This window comes from Solanum dulcamara, chromosome 12 (assembly GCF_947179165.1).
Source record: "Solanum dulcamara chromosome 12, daSolDulc1.2, whole genome shotgun sequence".
Classification (NCBI taxonomy): domain Eukaryota; kingdom Viridiplantae; phylum Streptophyta; class Magnoliopsida; order Solanales; family Solanaceae; genus Solanum; species Solanum dulcamara.
In genome coordinates this window covers 24,308,176-24,331,209 of record NC_077248.1, presented here as the reverse complement: position 1 = coordinate 24,331,209, position 23,034 = coordinate 24,308,176, and the positions used below count along the sequence as shown (strand labels likewise).

The 23,034-nt window shown below is 36.8% G+C and overlaps 1 protein-coding gene across 1 annotated transcript in view; it reads left to right on the top strand.

Annotated features, from left to right (window-relative positions):
• LOC129875546 (cleavage stimulation factor subunit 77) overlaps nucleotides 1-22,653 on the top strand; it is a 35,602-nt gene extending 12,949 nt beyond the window's left edge. The window contains exons 10-23 of the mRNA XM_055950858.1: nucleotides 374-437; nucleotides 1,730-1,850; nucleotides 1,959-2,017; nucleotides 2,095-2,163; nucleotides 3,951-4,091; nucleotides 4,412-4,476; nucleotides 4,809-4,905; nucleotides 14,882-14,941; nucleotides 15,532-15,684; nucleotides 15,859-15,925; nucleotides 16,008-16,109; nucleotides 20,395-20,547; nucleotides 21,387-21,575; nucleotides 21,877-22,653. Coding sequence (XP_055806833.1) covers nucleotides 374-437; nucleotides 1,730-1,850; nucleotides 1,959-2,017; nucleotides 2,095-2,163; nucleotides 3,951-4,091; nucleotides 4,412-4,476; nucleotides 4,809-4,905; nucleotides 14,882-14,941; nucleotides 15,532-15,684; nucleotides 15,859-15,925; nucleotides 16,008-16,109; nucleotides 20,395-20,547; nucleotides 21,387-21,575; nucleotides 21,877-22,055 — 1,519 coding nt within the window. The 3' untranslated portion in view covers nucleotides 22,056-22,653. The remainder of the gene's footprint in view (nucleotides 1-373; nucleotides 438-1,729; nucleotides 1,851-1,958; nucleotides 2,018-2,094; nucleotides 2,164-3,950; nucleotides 4,092-4,411; nucleotides 4,477-4,808; nucleotides 4,906-14,881; nucleotides 14,942-15,531; nucleotides 15,685-15,858; nucleotides 15,926-16,007; nucleotides 16,110-20,394; nucleotides 20,548-21,386; nucleotides 21,576-21,876) is intronic.
• Nucleotides 22,654-23,034: the final 381 nt, after the last annotated feature.

Genomic DNA, 23,034 nt, shown 5'->3' with positions numbered 1-23,034 from the left:
TCCCTAACATAAGACTTATTTCTGTAATTGCTTTTGCTTGTATTTGATTATTTCACTTGCTAATGCTCTAAACATGTCAGATGGAGTTACAATAGAGGCCCACTATAAGTTTTGTGTTGTTCCTTATCCCCGATATTCACATTTGCAATTGCTGAATGCACCTGTTATAATTCTCTTTTTCTTGGAACAAATGTACTTGTTTGGCGTTAAGACCTACCAGATTTTCAAGTGTATCTCTTCTAATATTTTGTTACAAAAACATATATTCTTTTTTCACGAATGCCACTGCTTTGATCTTCTCCCTCATGGTTTCTTTTCTTTTGAAAGTAAAATCGACGATAATCACATCTAATTATTCTGGTCTTCATGTCAGAGCAAACCCACAGAGGATAGACAGTGCTTCTGCTAATAAAAGAATTGTGTTCACATATGAGCAGGTATGGGAGACATAAGTGTTAAATATCGTATCCTCTTTGCTTAGATTTTCTTTCCTTTCTTTTTAGGACAATGGTAATGTGGAGTTTTCTGTGTATGGTTTCCGTATGTCCTATTGCTATATGCCTTACTTTCTGTGTGTGGTTTCCGTATGTCCTATTGCTATATGCCTTACTTAGTATCTTTTTTTTTGGTACTGGTAACTTATGCCTTACATAGTATCTTGAAGTCTTTCCTTTTCAATGTGTGCTTTTTATTATACAATTGAGAGTCCTAGCAGTGAAATTCTCTTTTTTTAATGACCGTGGTGTCCGGGCAGCTTTCGCACACCTCAACCCACTTCATTGACCACTAGGGCACACCCTTGAGTGCATGAAATTCTTATTTTGATGCATGTCAGCTATGTATTTATGCACACATGTTTAGTAGTGGCATAAGCACCTGACAAAAGGATCTGCAACAATTTAGAGTGGCAGTAGCACAACCTTTTAACATTTGATACTATAAAATTGTTAGTGTGCTATATATAAATAAACTTTGAAAAGTTACCTTCTCAAACAAAAAAAAAACTTCGAGAAGTTGGGAGATATATTCTGGATTTATCTAAAATTCATGATAGTGTATCTTTCTTTTATGTCTTTACTTGCATACTTGAATTAGATAATCGGCTCCCAAGCATTTTCCTTGAAGTCTAGCAGTTGGAAATCACCTTGATGTGCTGAAGTGAGATACTGTATCGTATTGAAGATTATCATTAGCTATCTGACAAAAGGTTCCCTGATATCAGTGGATTGTGTTAGTAAACTGTTGGTTCAGCATCAACACCCAGTATCATAGGAGCCACTGGACTATTTTGTATTTCATAACTATGTCATGAAGTTAGTTTTATTTAGTTTTCAGAATGGTGATTAGCCTCATAAAAAATTCTATCCCGGAGTCTTTTTCGTCGGATAAAAGACTTGCATGTGGTGCAGTAATAAGTGAATTAGAGAAACATAGTTTTTGAGCTCCTAAATCTTGTCGCAAAAGTCAAATTATTTAGTATTAGAATGAAATGGACCTGAATAGAGCAGATTGGATACGCCCGATTTTGTACCGTCGACCCAGCTTAATTTAGGATTGAGGAATAGCTGATTGATATATTTGATATTCTTGTTTTTTCTGTTTGGGGTGGTGTCAGGATTTGGTGCCTATCCTTCCTCCTTTATATTAATGTAAAAATTCCTCTACTTTTGATTTTCTCTGCTTTGGTATAAAACCAAACTAGATTACTGATCTAGACGTTCAATAACAGTGCCTCATGTACCTGTATCATTATCCTGACATATGGTATGAATATGCCACATGGCATGCAAAAGCTGGTTCAGTAGACTCTGCTATCAAGGTTTTCCAGCGAGCTCTGAAAGCACTTCCTGGTATTTTTCTTATTTCTATTCATTCCTAGATGACAAGATGATACTTGTGGTTTCTTTTTGATGTTGTTTCCTCCTGAGTTTTAGATAATTCTTTCCTCTTCTGATTAGACTCGGAAATGCTGAGATATGCTTACGCTGAACTTGAGGAATCACGTGGAGCCATTCAGGTTATGCCTCTATTTACTTTCCCTCAATATACAGTTTTTTGTATATAGATTTTCCTATGTTGTACGTTCTGATGCAGGCTGCCAAAAAAGTATATGAAAGTCTTTTTGGGGATGGATCCAATGCCTCAGCGCTGTCACATATCCAGGTAAGACTATAAAATCACCTCGGAGGATCATATACATATTTACTTTCTCTCTTTTAGGAGATGAAAATGCACTATCTTTGGTTCTCACAAAGATGAAATGCACTCATATTCAGTGTAAACATGATTGAGAGTGTAAGTCCTAGAAGTTGAGTTCTTTTTTTATCCCGATAACACCAAAAATGTGGGAAATAATGATTAGGTAATATATAAATTTTCTTGTCCCAGTACGGGGAGAAAATCAGGACCATGTTCATAGGAAAACACGCGTCAGGCAAATCAGATTCCTATGTTCAGCATGATTCTGATGTGCTATGAGGCGCCATCTATTCCCATCTGGATAATTCCCAGGTCTCTGCTATCGTTATCATTGAGGATCATCCTACTGGTCTTTATATCTCTTATCATTCAGTTTATCCCATAAAAGAGCTCTATTGGTTGTCACTCTTCGTGTTACCCATTTACTTGAACAGTAAACAACTAGAACACATATAAGTCCTCAAAGAAATCATTTTGCCAAGTCAAATTCTTTCGGGATGTATACAGTATGCACTTTCAGCTGTGCCACTGAACTTATCAAGCTTAGTGACTGAGAAATTAGAGGAACAACAAAGGGTCATACCATCTTCACTTCGAAATAAAATTAAATAGATAGACAAGTATTTCTCTAAGCTATTCCATAAGGCTGGGTAACCCAAAACATCTTCTCCCTTCTTCCTTTGGAGAATAGAAGGCGAGATGGAGTTCAAACATGACATGTATGTTTTAGTAAAAACAGTAGTACAAGAAACTTGTACCTGGAGAGTACAGCTTGATGGGTCAGAACTCAGAAGTATGTTACTTTTTATGTGGATTATGTACAATGGGAAGTGGAACAAAGAAAGCAATTTGGCTCCTAGCTTTTAAGATAATTAAATAGGACAGTTTTCTGTAAGATCACACAAAAGTTCTTGACCAAAGACAGTAGTTTTTTAGATTATGGAGCAATTTTTATAGAGAAAATTTTCAAAATTTTCAGAAGGAATTATTTTTTGAATTATGTTTAGAAGTTCAGCGCAAGAAGTTCTTTTGCAACTATTGCTGAACTACATGCCTAGATTAGGTCATATTTAAGAAAAAACTGTTAATCAATCTTGCACAAAATATTTACTATTTGAATTGGTTATTTTACATTCCTGTTAGTAGTTAACATGTCTGTAGACACCTTATTGATTTGCAATTTGTGGGTGAACTAGCATTGAATTTTCATTAATTGTCCTCCACTAGAAAAATTGGGTACAGGATAGGTACTCTTTAGTAGTTGGGAATGACAAATTCATGTTAAATCCAGATATGACCCAATATAACGTATTTTGAGTTATATTGTTTGTTGATCAATCATACCTATTGGTATCTAGATGAATATTAAGCTATTTAGATCTATCTTGGAATACCTCTGGATTGGAAACAACACTACTTAAAGGTTTTTATTGTTAGATATAAAAAATGAAGATAAACTGGTTGCTGTGAAGTTCTCTTGGAAGCATGAATTGCCTTCATTTTGAGTTAATACTCTTTTCTTGTTTATTTATTGTAAATGGAGTATCCTGTTCTTAATTTATTTTCTTATACCGACTACTCACATAAGTTCCCTATATTCTTTAATAAATTCCTTCAGTCTTTTTCATGGTACATAATTATATCTTAACTTTTAGTTTTTCTCTCGTTAACCGTGTAAAATTTCTTCCAATCATTATCTGAATTATTACAATCTAACTTCACTTGAGATATTTTGATCCTTGATACTGCAGTTTATAAGGTTTTTAAGAAGAAGTGAAGGAGTTGAAGCAGCTCGCAAATACTTTGTTGATGCACGCAAGTCCCCAAATTGCACTTACCATGTTTATGTGGCTTATGCAATGATGGCCTTTTGTCTTGACAAGGATGCAAAGGTGATTAGGATTATCTTAATTTCAAATGTTTCAAGCATGGCTTTGGTGCATATAACCTGTGATAGAATTCCGTACCTCAGAGAATATGTCTAGAATTATTGAACTCTCTCTCACAAATTGGTGTATGATAATTTCATAACCGTTGGATGCTACATGTTGAACTATTTGATGTTTTTAACCAAATTACTCTTCATAACAGTTTTTTTTTGAATTAGTTGGTATATGCTTGTTGACTCTCTTTTATTTGTTGACATCCCTGCGTTTCCTTTTACCCGTAGTATCTTTGGATGATATGCAATCATTTTTGTGCATTCATGCAGATGGCGCACAATGTTTTTGAAGCAGGGTTGAAACGCTTTATGCATGAGCCTGGATACATCCTTGAGTGAGTCTCCTTCTCTTCTAATTTACAAAATGAACGCTACATGGATGAGTGACTGCATGAGTTCCAGTGGAATCAGGAAGTTGGGATTTGTGTTCTACAAATTTGTTGGTATGCTAGCATAGGCCTAGATGTAATGCATGGTGTAAGACTTGTGGCAACATCTTGTACATGAATGGGAATGAAACAGTTGTACAATTTCAAGCCTCATAACTTTTATAGTTCTGAAACATGCAATTGTTACTGATGACTCTTCTGCCTGGGAACAAGTAGCAGGGTTTGCTTTCTGTTCTTCTCTGAGAAGAAATAACCATGAGCTAATTAAAATGTTGCAGGTATGCAGATTTCCTTTATCGTTTAAATGACGATAGAAACATCAGGGCATTATTTGAACGTGCATTGAGTTCACTGCCGCCAGAGGAATCTGTTGAGGTGTTTTTCTATTATTTGTTTCATTGTCTAATTTTGCAGTTCTTGCTTGCTTCAGGGTGCTTTTGGATGAGTCCTGCCTGTTTAATTTGTGAATTCTTGTTGAATGTTTATCTTCTTCTTCTTTGGTGTGTCTCGTTCTATAGTTTGGATCTTCTATGCTAAGATGGTTGTATGCCAGTGTTGCTCTATATCTCTACAATTACCTCACTTAATGGAATGCTTACTAATAGAACCAAGAAATGTATCAATTGCTTTCTGTTTAGGCTTGTCAGATACTTTTTATCTACATGCTGCTGCAGCAACATTTTTCATGGTGAAGCCTGTTGTCTGCTTGCAGAGTTCTTTTTAGTGCAGGGTGGGGTTGGAAGAGAATGAGTCGGTTTATGTGACCCTTGTCTCCTCTGGGACTGTGTATGCGTGCACATTCATGTGGTTCTTTGGTTATACTTTTTTTTTTTTGAAATGGTAACGGTTAGAATATGAATAGGTATATACAATCCTACTTAGAATAGGAATAGGAATATGAAGAGTAATAGGAATACAAATAGTAGATAGTATCCTATTTGGTAAAGGATTGTATATAGTGTCTATAAATAGGGTCTCTGTGTAATAATGTAGATACACAATTTAATAATATTCTTCTCCTATATTTCTCACATGGTATTAGGCCTCTATGATCTTGATAGAGAATCAAAGAGCTTCTGATGTTGGCGGGCGGCTATTTTTCTGTGATACTGAGGAAGGGCAATTACTGATCCTGAGATCAATTTTAGTGCTTTTTGAGGGAGTTTCTGGACTTCATATCTCCTGGAGGAAAAGCCAGTTGTTTCCAATCAATGAAGTCCCTAATATGTTGGAGTTGTCTGGGATTTTGGGATATGTACCTGGGTATTCCTTTAGGTGCCAAGTCAAAGGCCATGAGCATTTGGAACTCAGTGATTGAAAGTGTGAGAAGAAGTTAACTAGATGGAAATCTAAATATATCTTCTTAGGTGGCAGAGTCACTCTCATCAATTCTGTTTTGAATGCTCTCCCAACCTACATGATGTCTATCTTCCCATTCCGGATGGAGTGATAGAAAGTTTGGACAAGATTAGGAGAGATTTTCTTTGGAAAGGGATTAAGGAAAATGACTCTACTGTTCAACACTTGGTCAAATGGAACAAGGTTCTGTGGGGAAAGAAGCAAGGGGGTTTAGGAGTAAGAAATTTGAAAATGCAAAGCAAGGCACTCAGACTGGAGTGGTCATGGAGATACTCACAAGAGCCTCAAGCACACTGGAGCAAAGTAATTAAAGCTAAACATCGAGAGGAGAACAAATGGATGACTAATGAGGTATCTACATCCTATGGTGTTAGTCCATGGAGAGGTCTATCAGAATTTTTTGGCCTTTTTTGAGAAATAACACAACTGTGAGGGTAGGCAATGGAAGTAAGACCTCCTTTAGGGAGGACAAATGGTTGGGACAAGCTAGTTTAAAAAACCTTTTCCCTGAGATGTATGATTTGGCAATACATCAGCAAATGAGTTTAGCTGACAGTTGGACACAACAAGGATGGAAGTGGAACATCCAGTTTAGAAGGAATTTTAATGACTGGGAAATCGAAACTGTGACAGATTTTTTCAGAGCTTTGAAAGAGTTAAAAGTGACAAAGGATGAGGCTGATAGACTATGGTGGAGCAAAGATAGCATACGCATGTTTAAGGTAAACTCAGCATACAAGTTTTTGAACAAAGGTGGACAACAACCAACACAATGGCCATGGAAACAGATCTGGAAAACAAAAATACCCTTCAAGTGGCATGTTTTACTTGGCTACTGGCAAGAGAAGTAGTCCTGACACAAGAAAATCTCAAGAAGAGGAAGTTCTCTATGTGCTCTAGATGTTATTTGTGTGGAGAAGTGGTTGAGACAGTCAGCCATCTGTTTTTACAGTGCAGGATAACAACCCAACTTTGGAGGATTTTTATCAACCTCAGGGGTGCTGTTTGGACTATGCCTAACAGAATCACCCACCTTCTCTACAGTTGGGAAGAGGTAGGTGTGGGAGCTTCAGATAGAGACAAATGGAGGTTTGTCCCTGCCTGTATCTGGTGGACAATCTGGAGAGAGAGAAATGCTATATGTTTTGAGAGAAAAAGTTGTGATCTTCAGAAGATCAAATTGAATTGTATCAGACTTTTTTGTTTCTGGTGCAAACCGATGTACCTAGAGGATATTGAGTCAATTATTGAGATCCTTGGCTCTGGTTAGATTTTAGATTCAGATATCCTGTTTTGTTGATAATTTGTAATTATGGTTTTGAGTACAACCCATATACTAGTTTAATCAATACATACAAATGTTACCTTTCTCAAAAAAAAAATATGAGGGTATCATCAGCATATTGCAAATGAGTCACCTCTAGGCTATCGTTCCCTGCCCTAGCTACCTCAAAACCCTTTATCCATCCATACAAATTAGCTGTTTGAACATAGTGTTCAGTCCTTCCATGACAATGATAAACAAGAAAGGAGACAGAGGATCTCCTTGCCTGAGACCCCTCTGAGCCTTGAAGAAGCCAGCAGGTGAACCATTAATCAACACAGAATAACTAACAATGGATATACAAAATCTGATCCAATGTATCCATTTTTGCCCAAAGCCGAACTTCTTCAGCATACATAGCAAGTACTCCCAGTTTACATGATCATATGCTTTTTCTATATCTAGTTTGCATAGGATACCAGGCTTCTTTTATTGCAATCTTGAGTCTATTGCTTCATTTGCCACTAAAATTGCATCCATGATTTGTCTTCCTTTGATGAAAGCCATTTGTTGAACATCCACCAGATTGGAGATAACTCATTTTAGCCTCTCTGTCAACACTTTGGAGAATAATTTGTAGATGCTTCGTATAAAGCATCCATGATTTGTCTTCCTTTGCTGAAAACCATTTGTTGAACATCCACCAGATTGGAGATCACTCCTTTCAGCCTCTCTATCAACACTTTGGAGTATAATTTGTAGATGCTTCGTATTAAGCTAATAGGCCTATAATCTCTTAACTCCTTAGCACCTTTCTTCTTAGGGATAAGAGCTATGAATGTTGCATTGAAGTTTCTTTCAAAAACTTCTTGCTTGTTGAAGTTTTGAAAGGCATTTATAATGTCCTGTTTCACAATCTCCCAACACTTAATGAAGAAACCCATGGAGAACATTTGGACAAAAAATATGAGGAGATCCTGGATCAACTGTCCAAGTGGGAGACTATTCAAGAGCAAAGAATGCTTACACTTACAGATGATGAATTTTTGCAAGAAACAAAACTGGCAATGTCGTATGAGCAAGTGGCCTAAATGAAGAGATTAGGCGGAGACAAAGATCCAGAATATAGTTGTTGAAACAAGGGGATGAAAATACGAAATATTTTCATGGGATAGCAACATCTCATAGAAGGTTCAGTTCCATAGATACTTTGATGGAACTTTGTGGAAGGAAGTAGTACTAGTGACCCAGTTGCGATCAAAGAGGCTATTCAAAGTTTTTATCAAAATCTTTACAAAGAGATAGAAGTATGGAGACAAGAACTACCAGTACAGGGGTTACATTTATTAATGTTGATGAACTCGAAGAATTACAAAAAACCCTTTGAGGAGGAGGAGATTTTTGGAAGCATCAAATATGTGTTATGGAAAAGCCCCCTGGGCCAGATGGCTTTCCCATGTCTTTTTATCTCACTTTATGGGACTATAAGAAAGAGGACATCAAGAGTGTTCTTTAAAAGTTTTATGCGAACAGATAAGAGAGAAGTTTTAATGCAATATTTGTGGCACTCCTCCCTAGATTTTAGGTGCTTCTGAGCTGAAAGATTTTAGATCGATAAATCAGATCACCGGATGTATATAAGGTGATAGCAAAAATACTTGCTGAAAGGTGTTAAAAGGTGGTGGATAAGTTAGTCAACAAACAACAGACGACATTCATAAAAGGGAGGCAGATAATGGATGCTGCCTTATTGCATGTATGTGTGTGGACTCAAGATTGAAAGGTAATGAGCCTGGTATAATGTGCAAGTTGGACATTGAAAAAACATATGGCCATGTAAATTTGAAGTTCCTGCTAAATACGTTAAGACAAATGGGTTTTGGAGAAACATGGTGGGGTTGGATTAGATTTTGTTACAACACGGTTAGGTTCTCTTGTGAATGGTGAACCAGTGTATTTCTTTCCATCAGAAAGGGGACTTAGACGGGGGTGATCCGCTCTTGTTTATCCTGGCAATGGAGGTTTTGATAGCTTGATGAAGATAGCAATTCATAACAGGTAGATTAAAGGCTTTCAGATAAGTGGCAATAGTGGAGAAGTTGAAGAAATCTATCATTTACTATATGCAAATGACACTGTCATCTTTTGTGAGCCTCAGGAGGAACAAATAAGATTCATCAAAATAATCTTATTTTTTTTTGAAGTTGCCTCAGGGTTGAAGTGAGTTGGGGAAAAAGCAATTTGTTCCCTATTAAGGAGGTGACAAATATTCAGAGTTTGGCAGATATTCTGTGTTGTAAAGTGGATAGTATACATACAATATACTTGGGCATGCCATTGGGGAATAAATATAAGGATGCAAAAATATGGGATGACATTGTGGAGAGATAAGCAAGATGGAAGAGTACTTGTCCCTAGGAGGCAGACACATCCAGATCAATTCAGTGTTACATTTCCTTCCAACATATGTAATATCATTTTCTCCATTACCCTCAAAAGTGTTGATGAAATTCGACAAATTGAGTAGAGATTTTCTTTGGCATGGATGCAAAGAGATTAAAGGTTATAACCTGTTCAAATGGGAGATAACCTTGCATAGCAAAGATAAAGAGAGGTTTGGGCATTAGAGATCTGAGAAAGCAGGACAATAGTCTACTGATGAAGTGGTTGTGGAGATATCATGAGGAGGGGCAAACTCTATGGGAGGACATAATCAAATGCAAATATGGTGAAGATGAAAACTGGTGCAGTACGGATACTTATGGAGTTGGGGTCCGGAGAACTATTAGAAATTTGTGGCCAAGGTTAGAGGCTAATTTTTACATAAAGGTGGGACATGGTAGGAGAACATAATTCTGGGGAGATGCATGGAATGAACCGATCCCTTTGAAGGACTCCTTTTCAGATGTGTTCATACTATGCAGATGCAGTAACCAGAGGCAAAGATCAAGGAGGACACCACAGGGATGAAATCTTTCCTTCAGAAGATTACTAAATGATTGGGGAGTGGAGAGAGTGGCCAAACTTTCTAGAAGAAATAAGGGCATTCCAGGAACCAACAGTAATCCTGATTCATTGAGATGGTTACATAGTGAAGATGGGGCTTTCACTATTAGCAGGGCCAGTAAAATGGAAAACAACCAACAGAGACTATAGTATCTTGGTGTTCATTTTATGGGAAGATAGAAGAGACCAACATCCACTTATTTTTGCATTGCAGTTTCACAACATAGATTCAGGCCATCTTTTTCTCAATCTCATAGAGAGAAAATGGACTATTCCTGAACACGCTACAGATCTGTTGCATTATTGGATTAGATGAGGGGGTAGTAAGAGCCAAAAGGCATGGTGGAGAATAATCCCACATTGCATATGGTCGATAGTTGGGAGAGAGGAATAGTAGAAATTTTGAAGATACATCCAATTCCATTCATAAGGTTAAATGGGATTGTATTGTATCTCTCTATTTTTGGAGTAAAGAAATAGTTTTAGAGGAACACCACAACTTGTGGATTCTTTAAAATCTCTGTAAGTGTCGCTTTTTTGTTCCTACTTTTGAAGGTCCCGAACATTTCCTTAATGCTGAAGAATACAACATTACCATTTTCTATGTAAAAAAAATCTTACAATATGCAAATATATTTGATAGAGGAAAACATGAGTCCCATTATTGAAACAATTTTGCCTTTGAATTTTCAGAATACACGACAATACAAAGACATAACTCGAGACACCACTTTGGGTCCATCAAAACATCCTAAAACTTAGCAAAGAGTTTGGGGTGGAGTTTCTAAGATGTGAAAGTGAGCAATGTAACTCTTTATGAAGATAGATAATAAAAGGTAATCTAACAAGGAGAAGGACCAAGGGTTAACAACTCCACATAAGAAATGTGTGAATAAACTAAAAGGCTTGGAATTGGAGATTATATTCCTGACCAATGAGATTAGATGTAAGGGGGTGTCTAGCCATAAAAGACAAATGAAGCTAAATATTCTATCCTAGAATAGAGGTCTGAATTGTCCAAGGAAAAGGGAATTAGTGAAGAGTTTGATTTGCACCCGAAAGAAAAATATAATTTGCTTTCAAGAATCAAAGTTAGAGGATGATATAAGGGGAATTATCAAGGACTTGTGGGCTAATAGATTGGTGGATTATGTAAAACTAGAGACAAGTGGGATTAGAGGTGTTGAATTATTTTTCATTGGGATAATAGACTTTGGGATGGGGAGATAAGCAGTATGGGAGCCTACTCAGTTACTTGTAAATTCTTTAGGTAAGATTTAGAACTTCTCCTAGCACTTAACTAGGGTTTATGCTCCAGATGATAGGAGGAAAAGGAAAGAATTATGGTGGGAAGTTAGTGCAACAAAGGGCCTTTTGAGGGACCTTGGCTGGCTTGTGGGTATTTTAATACATATACATACTTTGGAGCTATGGATAATATGAGGTGGCAAGGTGATAGTCAAGGCAAGTTTACAGTTAAGACTGCATGTAGAGATCTCAATCAATCAAACAATTAAGTGGGATGTTGGCCTTGGAGAATGATATGGAGATTTAAAATTCCAAACAAAGTGGTCTATTTCTTCACTCTTGTGCTCCTTGTAACTGGCCAAGAGGCATTTTGAAGTTCTAACTCAAGATAACCTATGCAGAAGGGGCTTCCAACTACGTTCCAAATGTTATCTATGTGGGGAGCAAACAAAAAAAATCATCTCTTTCTTCATTGTACTTGTACAAACCAAATGTGGAGCATATTCATTAATTTGAGAGGTATTAGACGGGCTATGCCAGGAAGGGGGTTGACTTATTAAACAGAAAGAGAAATAGAAAATTGCCCTAATTTGTATTTGGTGGATAGTGTGGAAAGAGGAATCAAGGATGTTTTGAAGACAAAGGAAACCAATTCAGAATTTGAAGATGAAATATCTAGTACTGTACTACTTTGATGTAAACATAAAATTATAGAAGATGCAAAATCTATTTTTAATGTCTTAGATTACATTTAAAATCTAAGTATGATATATACTTTTCCATTTGTTTGTCTTATAATCAAACGACTAAGCCACATTATGAAAGTTTGACGGAGAGTGGAAGAGATACGAATGAAGAGGGATGTGTCTATTTTTGTGAACCAATTAGGATTCATGCAAGGGCGATTTACCACAAAAGCCATTCATCTCTACGGAGGTTGGTCGAGCAGTACATGAAAGGAAAAAAGCTTGCATTTGGTTTTCATTGACTTAAAAAAGGCGTACAACAAGGCATCGAGGGAGGTTCCATGGAGATGTCAGAGTATAGAGGAGTATCTGTGCATACATTACAGCAATTAAGGACATGCACAATGAATCCAAGACCAGAGTAAGAACAGTTAGTAACTTCCTAGTCGAGATGGGGTTGCACCAGGGATCAACTATTAGCCCGTTTTTATTTTCCTTGGTAATGAGTGAATTGACAATAGATTCAGAGGGATAGTACCATGGTGTATGTTATTTGTAGATGACATAGTATAAATTGACGAGACATGCGAAAGCGTTAATGATAGATTGTAGGTTTCGAGACAAATTCTAGAGTCTAAAAATTTTAGGTTGAGCAGGATTAAAACAGAGTACATGGAATGCTAGTTTAGTGATGCATCACATGAAGTAGGTGTGGAAGTGAGGATTGATGCACATGTTATTCCCGAGAGGTAGCTTCAAGTACCTTTGTTCTATAATCAAGAAAATGGAGATATTGATGATAATGTCATGCATTGTATTAAATGGGGTGGATGAAATGGAGGTTCACATCTGGTGGACTATGTGATAAAAAAGTGTCATCGAGACTTAACGATAAATTCTATAGAGTGGTAGGTAGGCCAACTATGTTGTATGGGGTAGATCGCTGGCCAATCAAGAACTTATATTTAGAAGATGAGTGTAGCGAAATTGAAGATGCTCAGATGACTGTGTGGACATACTAGAAAAGATATTATAATAAGATGAGAGTGGCCTCCGTGGTGGACAAGATGCGAGATCGAGGCTGAGATGGTTTGGGTATGTAAAGAGGAACACAAATGCCCTACGGAAGAGGTGCGAGAGATGGACAATGATAGGTTTAAGGAGAGGTAGAGGTAGGCCGAAGAAGAATAGGAGAGAGATTATTAGACATGACATTACACATCTTCAGCTCACCAAGGAAATGACATTAGATAGGAGAGCGTAGAGGTAGAAGTTTAGTCTAGAAGGTTAGTAGGTAGTTGAGCGTTTTTTCTCTTTTTAGCCGGAGATCTTGGTGCTGGTATAGAACACTTTATTTACTTTCCTTTCCCCTTATAGTCTCACTACTATTGTGTAGTATTATCGTATTCCTTAATTTTACTTCTGTTGTTCCTTTTACTTTGATTATCTATGCTATTTTGCTGTCAAAACTTTTCTCCCCTTTTTACTTGAGCCGAGGGTCTTTCGAAAACAACTTCTCTACCTCAACGAGGTAGAGTTAAGGTCTGCATAGGTTCTTCCCTCCCAAATCCCACTTTGTGGGATTTCACTGGGTATGTTGTTTACTTTTTTCTTCTTCAATTTTTTCATCATAGCTTCTGTTAGAATAAGAATAGGTATATACAATCCTACTTAGAATAGGAATAATAAATAGTATCCTACTTGGTAAAGGATTGAATTGTGTCTCTACATTATTACACAAAGACCCTATTTATAGACACTACATACAATCCTTTACCAAGTAGGATACTATTTATTATTCCAATTTCTATTCGAAGTAGGATTGTATTTACATATTCCTATTCTAACAACTTCTCTTGTAATTTTTCAAACATGTTTTGAAAACGCTTTTATTGAGTCGAGGGTCTTATTGGAAACCTTACCCAAGGTAGGGGTAAGGTCTGCGTACACCTCACCCTCTCTAGATCCTGCTTATGGAATCACACTGGGTACGTTGTTGTTGTTGTACATTTTAGGGTTAACTTCACAACTTGTGCAGTAAACTTTTACCTTTTATATGAAATTGTTACCCCTTTTTTTGTAAAAAAAGAACATAATATAAACCAGGTGTCATTATGCTGATGTGTGACTTTTCTCTGATTCTTAGGTTTGTTGGAGTCTTTCTGTTCATGTAGTGTGAACATTCCTTGAGTTGGAAAATTGAACACTAAGGGGTCGTTTGGTAGAGTGTATTAAAATAATGATAAATAGAGTGTATTAGTAATGCTTGTATTAGTTATGCTTGCATTAATTATACATAAAATATTTCTTATGCATTGGTTGGTTTAGTGTATTAAGAAATAACATGCATTGCATAAAAAAATTTATTTACAAAAATATCCTCAACAATTATGGTGGAAAAAATGTAAAAAGGGTTTTGAGGGGTAATTGGGTCTTTAACCATAATAATGCAAGCATTAAATCCCCTTGCGTTACTAATACCTAGAAATCCATGGTATTAGTAATGCAAGTCTTAATACACAATAGAGTGTCATTAGTTATATATGCCATGAAAAAGTGTACCAAACAAGGTACTACTAATACACCTAATTAATGCATGCATTATTTTTACTAACTCACTCTACCAAACGACCCCTAATATAAAAAGACTTCCTAAAATTGGGAAATTTAAAATTATATTTGTATAATTAATACGCTACTCCTTTTCTTGCTATTTTCGCAATCGAACCATTCCTGTGATAACTCTTGCTTAACTGGAATCGTATTGAATTGCCTACTCTTTATGTAGGTTTGGAAAAAGTTCACTCAATTTGAGCAAACATATGGAGACCTTGCCAGCATGCTGAAGGTATTTTGTGTTTTTGCTGCTGATGTATATTCTATTGGTTTTTATATTGAACTTTGTGGGCTATTTTCAAGTGCAAATACAAATTAAACTTGTTCTTTTTGAACTATTGGCGTATCTCGAATAGCATATCCTCTGGATTGTATTCCTGTTGCATTTAACTAGTATTGGTTACAGTTGACCTACTATTCAGAGCTGCATATGTTTTCCACTTCCAGACATGCCTATTGTTCCGTTTGTCCAATTTTGTGGACTTCCTATTTCATGACGGCCCTACATATTTGCAACTTCTAAATGAAAGAATACTCATTATATATCTCACTAATTTCAATTAGTCAATTTCACTAAGCTATTTAACTTTGTTCACAATGTGATTTTCTTGTACCAACCGACATAAGATTATTGATAACTACTTGATTACTTTCTTTGTCCATTAAAATAGTATGCAAATGAAACGAACTTAGAATCAGATCCAATCAAACTTTCAAATTAAAAGCGGTAGGGAAATTATATTCAGATATATCCTTCTTTGGAGGGCGTAATATTTGATACAGTGATTACATTTGCTTTGTGCTTATTGCTTGTATTGACAGGTTGAGCAGAGAAGGAAAGAAGCCCTTTCCAGAACAGGTGATGATGGAGCATCAGAGTTAGAGAGTTCGTTGCATGATGTTGTATCACGCTACAGTTTCATGGATCTTTGGCCTTGCTCTTCAAATGACTTGGATCATTTAGCACGTCAAGAGGTTGTCAGCACACACACACACACACAGGCACAATTATTGTTTTTGCTTTCCAGATTTTGATCTAGCAAGCTGAAAAGTTCGATATTCAATTATAGTTACAAGGGCACAATTATTGTTTTCAAACATTACCTTAACTTGCATGTACTTTTTGCCTATTTGCTACCTGCTTTTCAGTGGCTCGCGAGGAACATCAATAAAAAACCTGACAAAGCTACTCTTGGTATTGAGGCAGGTTCTGCAGGTATTATTGTTGGCTTGGTTTAATACGGAATTGAACTCAGTTTTTGAATTGTACTCTCTAACTCCTGGTCTCTTGAGCTTAGACAAGACTTCTTCTGGTGTTTCATCCAACACAAATCCGCCTGCCAAGGTAGTGTATCCAGATACTTCAAAAATGACGGTTTATGATCCGAGGCAAATTCCAGGTAGGCCTTTGTAGCTTCTTATTCTATTGTCGGTTCTTGCTTAACAAGCTCCCAAACAGAGATACAGTTGTTCCAAGTCCCTTTAACAGATGTGTGTCTCTAAAAGTTTGAGGTGCAATTAACAAACTTAGGAATGAATAGTAGAATGTGTTTTGATTTCTTAATTCATTAAATTATCCTTCTTGACATTATTGACAGATTCTCTTTTTCTATAAAAAATAAACATAGTTCCTAACCTTTTCAAGTACTTATTGATGGACATTTTGAGGCAATTGTAGATCCTGGAAGGCAATCCTGATTGGTCAACATTTCAATGTTAGCTTTCAACAGCCTGTCTCACTAATCGACTCCTGACGTATATGAAGGAGTGCGTTCAAGGGGCTATAATTGAAGATGTGGAAAAGTTACAATAACAATTTCAACTTCATGTTTGGCAGAGCTTGGTCATTTTAGGATGAAGTATGATATTAAGTGAATGAAAGGGAACAACATGATATTTGACCTCATTAAGTTCTATTCCCATGGGACAAATCTATTTTATGATGCGTCTTTGACAAAATATAAAAGAAGTTTCCCTCTATCGTTCTAGTCTTCATAGGGCAATTGCCACCGCTTTCCCAGTGCCAAATATATTACCTCAATTGGGGTTTTGTTAATTTTCAAAAGAGTTGCACATGATTGAGATTTCAATCACACATTCAGATCACAGTTCTTGAACACAGAAATAATGTAAGGACAGCAAGGTAAATCCAATTTGACAGGTTATGTGGATTATTTCTTGGGCTAGCAAAGAGAGGAAGATGGGTTGAGAAAGAGAAACACAAATTTAAACTAGTTAGGATGACGAGCAGCTGATGGTGGGGTTAAATCGTGTTGGATACCAAGGGTTGGCTCTCTGCTGGAGCTAAAGCCATGGATAACAGCAAGTTGGGTTGAGGATGAAATGATAGACACAAAGTATATACATGATGGTGTTAGTATTTGAGTTTCTGGCTGGCATGACATATATACTTGGGGATTTAAGTGCTACTATTTTATGAATTAAGCCTTATGCTGGTATTCATCTTTCTGTTTGAGAGGGATGTTAGCTAAGGTAATAAATGAAGTGTTGCTGATCATCAAAGGGTGCAAGAAATCACAAGAGGAAAACTCTTCTGGTGCACCCGTGAAGTTCCTATTTGAATTGAAGGATGGGCGTCTTTTTAAGAGAACCATTTAGTTTTATAGGTTCTCTTGTTTTGGTATATCTTTTGTATACGTGAATTTTTTCCCATTATTAATGAATATATTCCTTGATAAAAAAAGGTTGGTGTGCTTGTGACTAGAAGCCTCATACTTTCTAGCTTCACCGTGGCAATGGAACTTCCAGTCCATTTAGAGAAATTAAACAAATGGGGATACATGTGTACAACATTATCAACTTCTTATTCAGAAGAGAAAAAGGCATCAGCATATAAGCTTCACTCTTCTGGAAGGAATTAGATTATCACGTACAGTTGTATCCATAATTATTTTTAGGATGTTTTGCACTCTGATAGTAACTAACGGCACCTGTCTATAGTTATATGTCCATAGTCTCCTAGTTGACGAATGGTATTGTTTGTTCATTAATTACATTGGACTTTACTTTGGCTTGATTTTCCAACACTGAATCAGCAAGTTTTTGTGAGATAGGTCGGGTAAAGGAGACGGTTGTAGTGACCACTTGTTTTCTTGAGTTACTGAACTTGGGGGTTGCTCTGCTGGACTTTGATGGTGGTGATGAGATCAGTTGTAACACATCAATGGCTGTGTAAATACTCAACCAATGGAGCAACAGTGAAAGATTCAGTAATCATCGAAGATGAAATTCTGGCCTTCTACCAAATGCTACAGAATGAATCTAAATTGGAGACCTGAGTTCACTTCCAGGATTATCACAAAATTAATGAAGAAGTGATGCAGTTGTTATAGAGATCTTTGATGAGCAAGAAGTTTTGGAAGGTGTCGAGGCATATGCATCAGACAGCTCCAGGGCTAGATGGGTATACCATAGAGGTTTTCCTCACTTGCTGGGACATTGTAAAGTAGGATATAATGCAAACATTGAAGAACTTTCAGTTTCAGGAATATTTTGGGAGGAGCTTTAATGCAACCGATGTTTCTCTAATTCTTAGAAAAGCTGGGGACATGAAATTTAAAGACTTCAAACTTATAAGCTTGATGGATAGTGTTAACATTATTTCTGAAGTGCTGATTGAGAGGGGTAGAAAGGTGATATGCAAATTGGTTAACAAAACAACAATGCCATTCATCAAAGGAAGAGAAATAGTTGATGTAGCTTTGATAGGGAACGATTCTGTCGACTCTATAGTAAAATGGAAGCTACTAGAGATTTTGTGTAAGTTGAGCATTTAGAAAGGTTACGATCATGTAACAACAACAACAACAACATACCCAGTGAAATCCCACATGTGGAGTCTGGGGATGGTAGGATGTACGCAGACTTTACCACTACCGCATGGAGATAGAGAGGCTGTTTCCGAGAGACCCTCGGCTCAAAAATCACAGCCCCAAGTAAGAGAAAAACAATATATATAGAATAATGGCAAAAAAGCAAGCGATGCAATTTTTGCAAGACAAGAACAATAACGAAAGCAAAGTAATGTGATAATCAAGGGCAATAACAACACAACTATAATGGCACGTCTAGATCTACGACCAACCCTAAACGGACAAAAGGCAAGACACTATTCTATCCCTACTAGCCTTCTACCCTAATCCCCGACCTCCGCTCCTTTCTGTCTAAGGTCATGTCCTCGGTGATATGGAGTAGAGCCATATCTTGTCTAATTGACCTTTTTTACTGAAGGTGCTATACGACATGGAGTTTTGAAGTAAGTGGATTAAATGGATCCTCATTTAGTTAATTGATGTCAGATTCTCTATTTTGATTAATGGTTCTCTGGAAGGTTTCTTCCCATTTCAAAGGGAATTGAGACAAGGAGATTCACCATCTATTTTCGTCTTTATTATTAAAGTGGGAGGCCTTAACAACGTGATTACATTGGCTAATCAGAGTGGATAGCTTAGGTGTTTCAAACTGCTTAATAATGCAACAAGCAATTTGGAGGTTACATATTTATTACATGCAATAACACTTTAATATCTGTGATGCTAAAGTCGAGCAACTGAGACATTTGAAATTAATCCTCACCATTTTTATGTCAGTCTCAGATCTCTATGTGAGTTGGAGAGAAACTTTGTTGTTTCACGTAAATGAAGTACTCGGTATTCACTTATTTGGCAGGTACTTTAGGGTGTGAAGTGAGTTGTTACCAGCCAATTATCTAGGAATGTCTTTGGGATCAAAGAACAAGTCACAACTTGAAAGATGTGAGAAAAAAACTAGCTAGATAGAAAAGTCAATATTTATCTTTGAGGAGGGTGGTTCTGGTAAATAGTGTGCTCGATTTTCACTTACATAATGTCCCTATTTTACAGTGCACTCAAAGATTGAAAAGAGAGTAGATATTTTTTTTTTATAATAGTAACATTCTATGTATTAACAGGTATACTATACCAACTTTATAGTCCCCAAAACAAGAGAACTTCCTATCTATGTGTTTCTTCTTACATATTGTCTAAAACATCAAAATTATCTTCAGATTCTACTAAACATTCCTGTTTACACCAAAAATAATAAAGGACTAAGCAGTTCATTTTCAACTTCTGGATGTTGCACTGCTTGTCCTCAAAACGAGTGGAATGAAACTCATGAAACTTGTTTTTCCTACTTCCACTATGAAGTCATTTTTCTCATTTTAATTAACTTATTTTCCTAGAGACGATGTTTCCCAAAGATTTGACCAACCAAACATGAGAAAATTGGAAAATTTTCTATTCCACACCCTCCCCAAAAAAGGGGGAAGCCGCGGTCGAACTGGCTTTGTTGGGAGGCTTGCGTAGTTTGTTACGTCAGCTCCAAAAGGATAAGTTGCGTTGGAATTGATAAAGTTCCGTGGAGTTCCCCAGCCAGCCAGCAGTTAGCCTTCCTCTACAAGGAATGGAAGTGTGGATGAATCAACACTAACGGGCACTTGTTTCAATGAGGTCTTGTAGATTCAAACTAAACTATATACAGATCCAAAAAAGTAGGGTATAGTTGACAACTTTTCCTGAATTTCAGTGAGAGTCATGCATAATTTTACTAAAAACTCTACTGTCTTGTAATATGGGCATCTGTTATATGAGGAACTATTAGTTGTGTTTCTTTACGTTTGTTGGATGATGCTGGATTTTCCAGGTCCTGCTGCGCTTGCAGCTCCATCTGCTTCAGGCACCTTGCCCTATTCTGGTCCATTTAGCAGCAGTGGACCTCCAAATGCCCTTAATGATGTTTTGAAATCGTTGCCCCCTGCATTTGCAGCGTTCATAGTAAATTTGCCAGCTGTTGAAGGTATAGTTCTGAATTTTCTCTTTCTATCAAATTTTCCAGTAACTTGCCCCATGATATCTTGATCCTAAAGATTTATAAGTCGCTCTAGTCTGTTGTTAGCTTTTGTGTTTTTAGTCAGATTACTCCTTTACATTTGCTTGTCAATGGTGGTCTACCAATAGACGAAGATGAAACACCTTTCCTGGAAAGACTCTAGAGTTACCTTTTTTAATGTAGGAATGATCGTTGTGTGTCTTAATATAATTCTTTTCTTCCATCAACTTCCTAGATGTGACATCTGCTTCTAAGTTTGTGTGGTACAATACAATAGGTTATCAATTGAATCTGCTGCGGGTAGGCATACATCTGGAGAGGAGTTTTTTTTCCCTTAGTGATCATGTGAATGTTATCAAGTAGTTTTATCCCAAGTTAAAGTGAAAATCAGAAGTCAAATGAAATAACAACATACCATTTGAAAATGATTGGATGGGAGCTAAATTGGTTGCAGAAGGTGATCTTAGTGTTGATGTTCTAACAAGGAGATTATACCTAAAACTGTTGAAGTACAGTAAGGGGTAAAGCAAGAGCAATTTGATTTTTAGACAATCATCTATTTGTACCTAGGCTTTTAGATGAATCCGAGAAGCTGCAGAAGGGAATTTACAACTTAGGTTGATTCTATTAAAGGGTGTTTTTTACAGAATGACTGACATTGCAAATTACCCTACAATACTTTCTATATATTAATTTTTTGCACACAGCAATTTAACTCTCCTGGTGGATAAGGCTGCCAATTGCTTCCTCTATTGAAAGTATATGTTGCTCCATAATAACTTGAGTTTTTCTCTGGATCCTATCAGGTCCTTCTCCTGATGCTGATTTTGTAATATCTGTATGTTTGCAAAGCAACATTCCTTCAGCAACTGGAAAATCTGGAACTGCCTCTCTGCCGTTGCAGTCAGGCCCTGCTCCATCTACGAGTGACCTCTCTGATTCAAGCAAATTCAGGCCGAGAGACAGACAGCCTGGAAAGAGGAAAGACATGGACAGTACGTGAACCTTTACCTATGAGATGTTTATGTTCTTCTTGCTCATGCAACACCCAATGATATGTCTCTTCACTGCCTCACTGTTGCATCAAATCATAATCCTTTTTACCTTCACTCTTGGCATGTAGGCTTGTCCTATGATTTCATTCCTGCAATACAGGAACTATTCATTCCCTACTACTACTGTTTTTCGAAGTCTGCAATATCTTGCCGTCCATGTTTATCTATGCCTTGGCATCTTGATGCTCAATATAATGTGTCCTTGTTTATATCATTCAAAGGCCTAGTTAACTTGTTGCAGGGCAAGAGGATGATGAATCAACGACTATACAAAGCCAATCCCTTCCTAGAGATGTTTTCAAGATTCGCCAATTACAAAAAACCCGTGTTGGTAATTCGTCTCGAGTTACTAGTTCATACACTGGATCAGCATCATACGGAAGTGCTCTTTCAGGAGACCTCTCGGGCAGCACTGGTTGACCACAGACTTGTTTCTTAGTTTTCAACTGAGCAGCAGACCTGACGCGACTGACAGATGAGGCGACATACATTCTAAAACTGTCATTTGCTTCTGGTCATTCTGTAGTGTACTCTAATTTGCAAAGATGTAATATTAACATCTACATGGTGGTAATTTTAATTTTCAGATTTTCCATTCCCTCTGTTGCAACACTATAAAGAACAGATCCCAGTTCAAGAAAGCTATAGATGCAACAATCAACGTTATTCGTACTCTTGAGTTCCTGTTTTACGTCAAGAGGAAAACATCCACATGTTAGTCAAAGTGGCGAACTATTTCCCAAGCCAGAAGGTCACCCTCTAGCTCAACAATGGGAGTTAGGTTTGTACAACTTGACATTTCTTTCAGTAGTGAGATGCCACTTTTCATGTAAATTATATCGTGTTAGAGTAACTGGCTGAGAGAGATGACAGGAAAATGTTCTGGTGGGTTACTTTTTATATGGTCTAGCTTATAATGAGAATTTTGTTTGATAATGTGCTGGGAAATATTGCTCTCTGGAATTATGATTACATTGCATTGTATTTGAGGAGTTATTGAATTTGTATATTGTGACTACTAGCGAGAAGCATTATTGTACTAAGGATCTTGATTCAATGATTTTCGCGGGAATGTATCAATGTCTTAAAAGAGAAAAAATTAAGAAATATGTAAAACAAAACTCCTACTAATCAAAAGGGAGCACAGTTGTTACCTATTCATACAAAGCAAAAAATCAATGAACTTAATGGAGCCGTTTGGTGGGTTGGGATATCTTATAGGATTATTTTATTCCACCTATATGAATTGTAATTTCACAATTTTAGTACAAATGGTGGAATACAATAATTTTGGAATTAGTTAATATCTCAAATCAAATTTGAGATAAAATTGATCTCAAATTTTATCTCAAGATTGTTACCTTTTACCTCACTTATTGAATAAGCCAAACTACTTCAA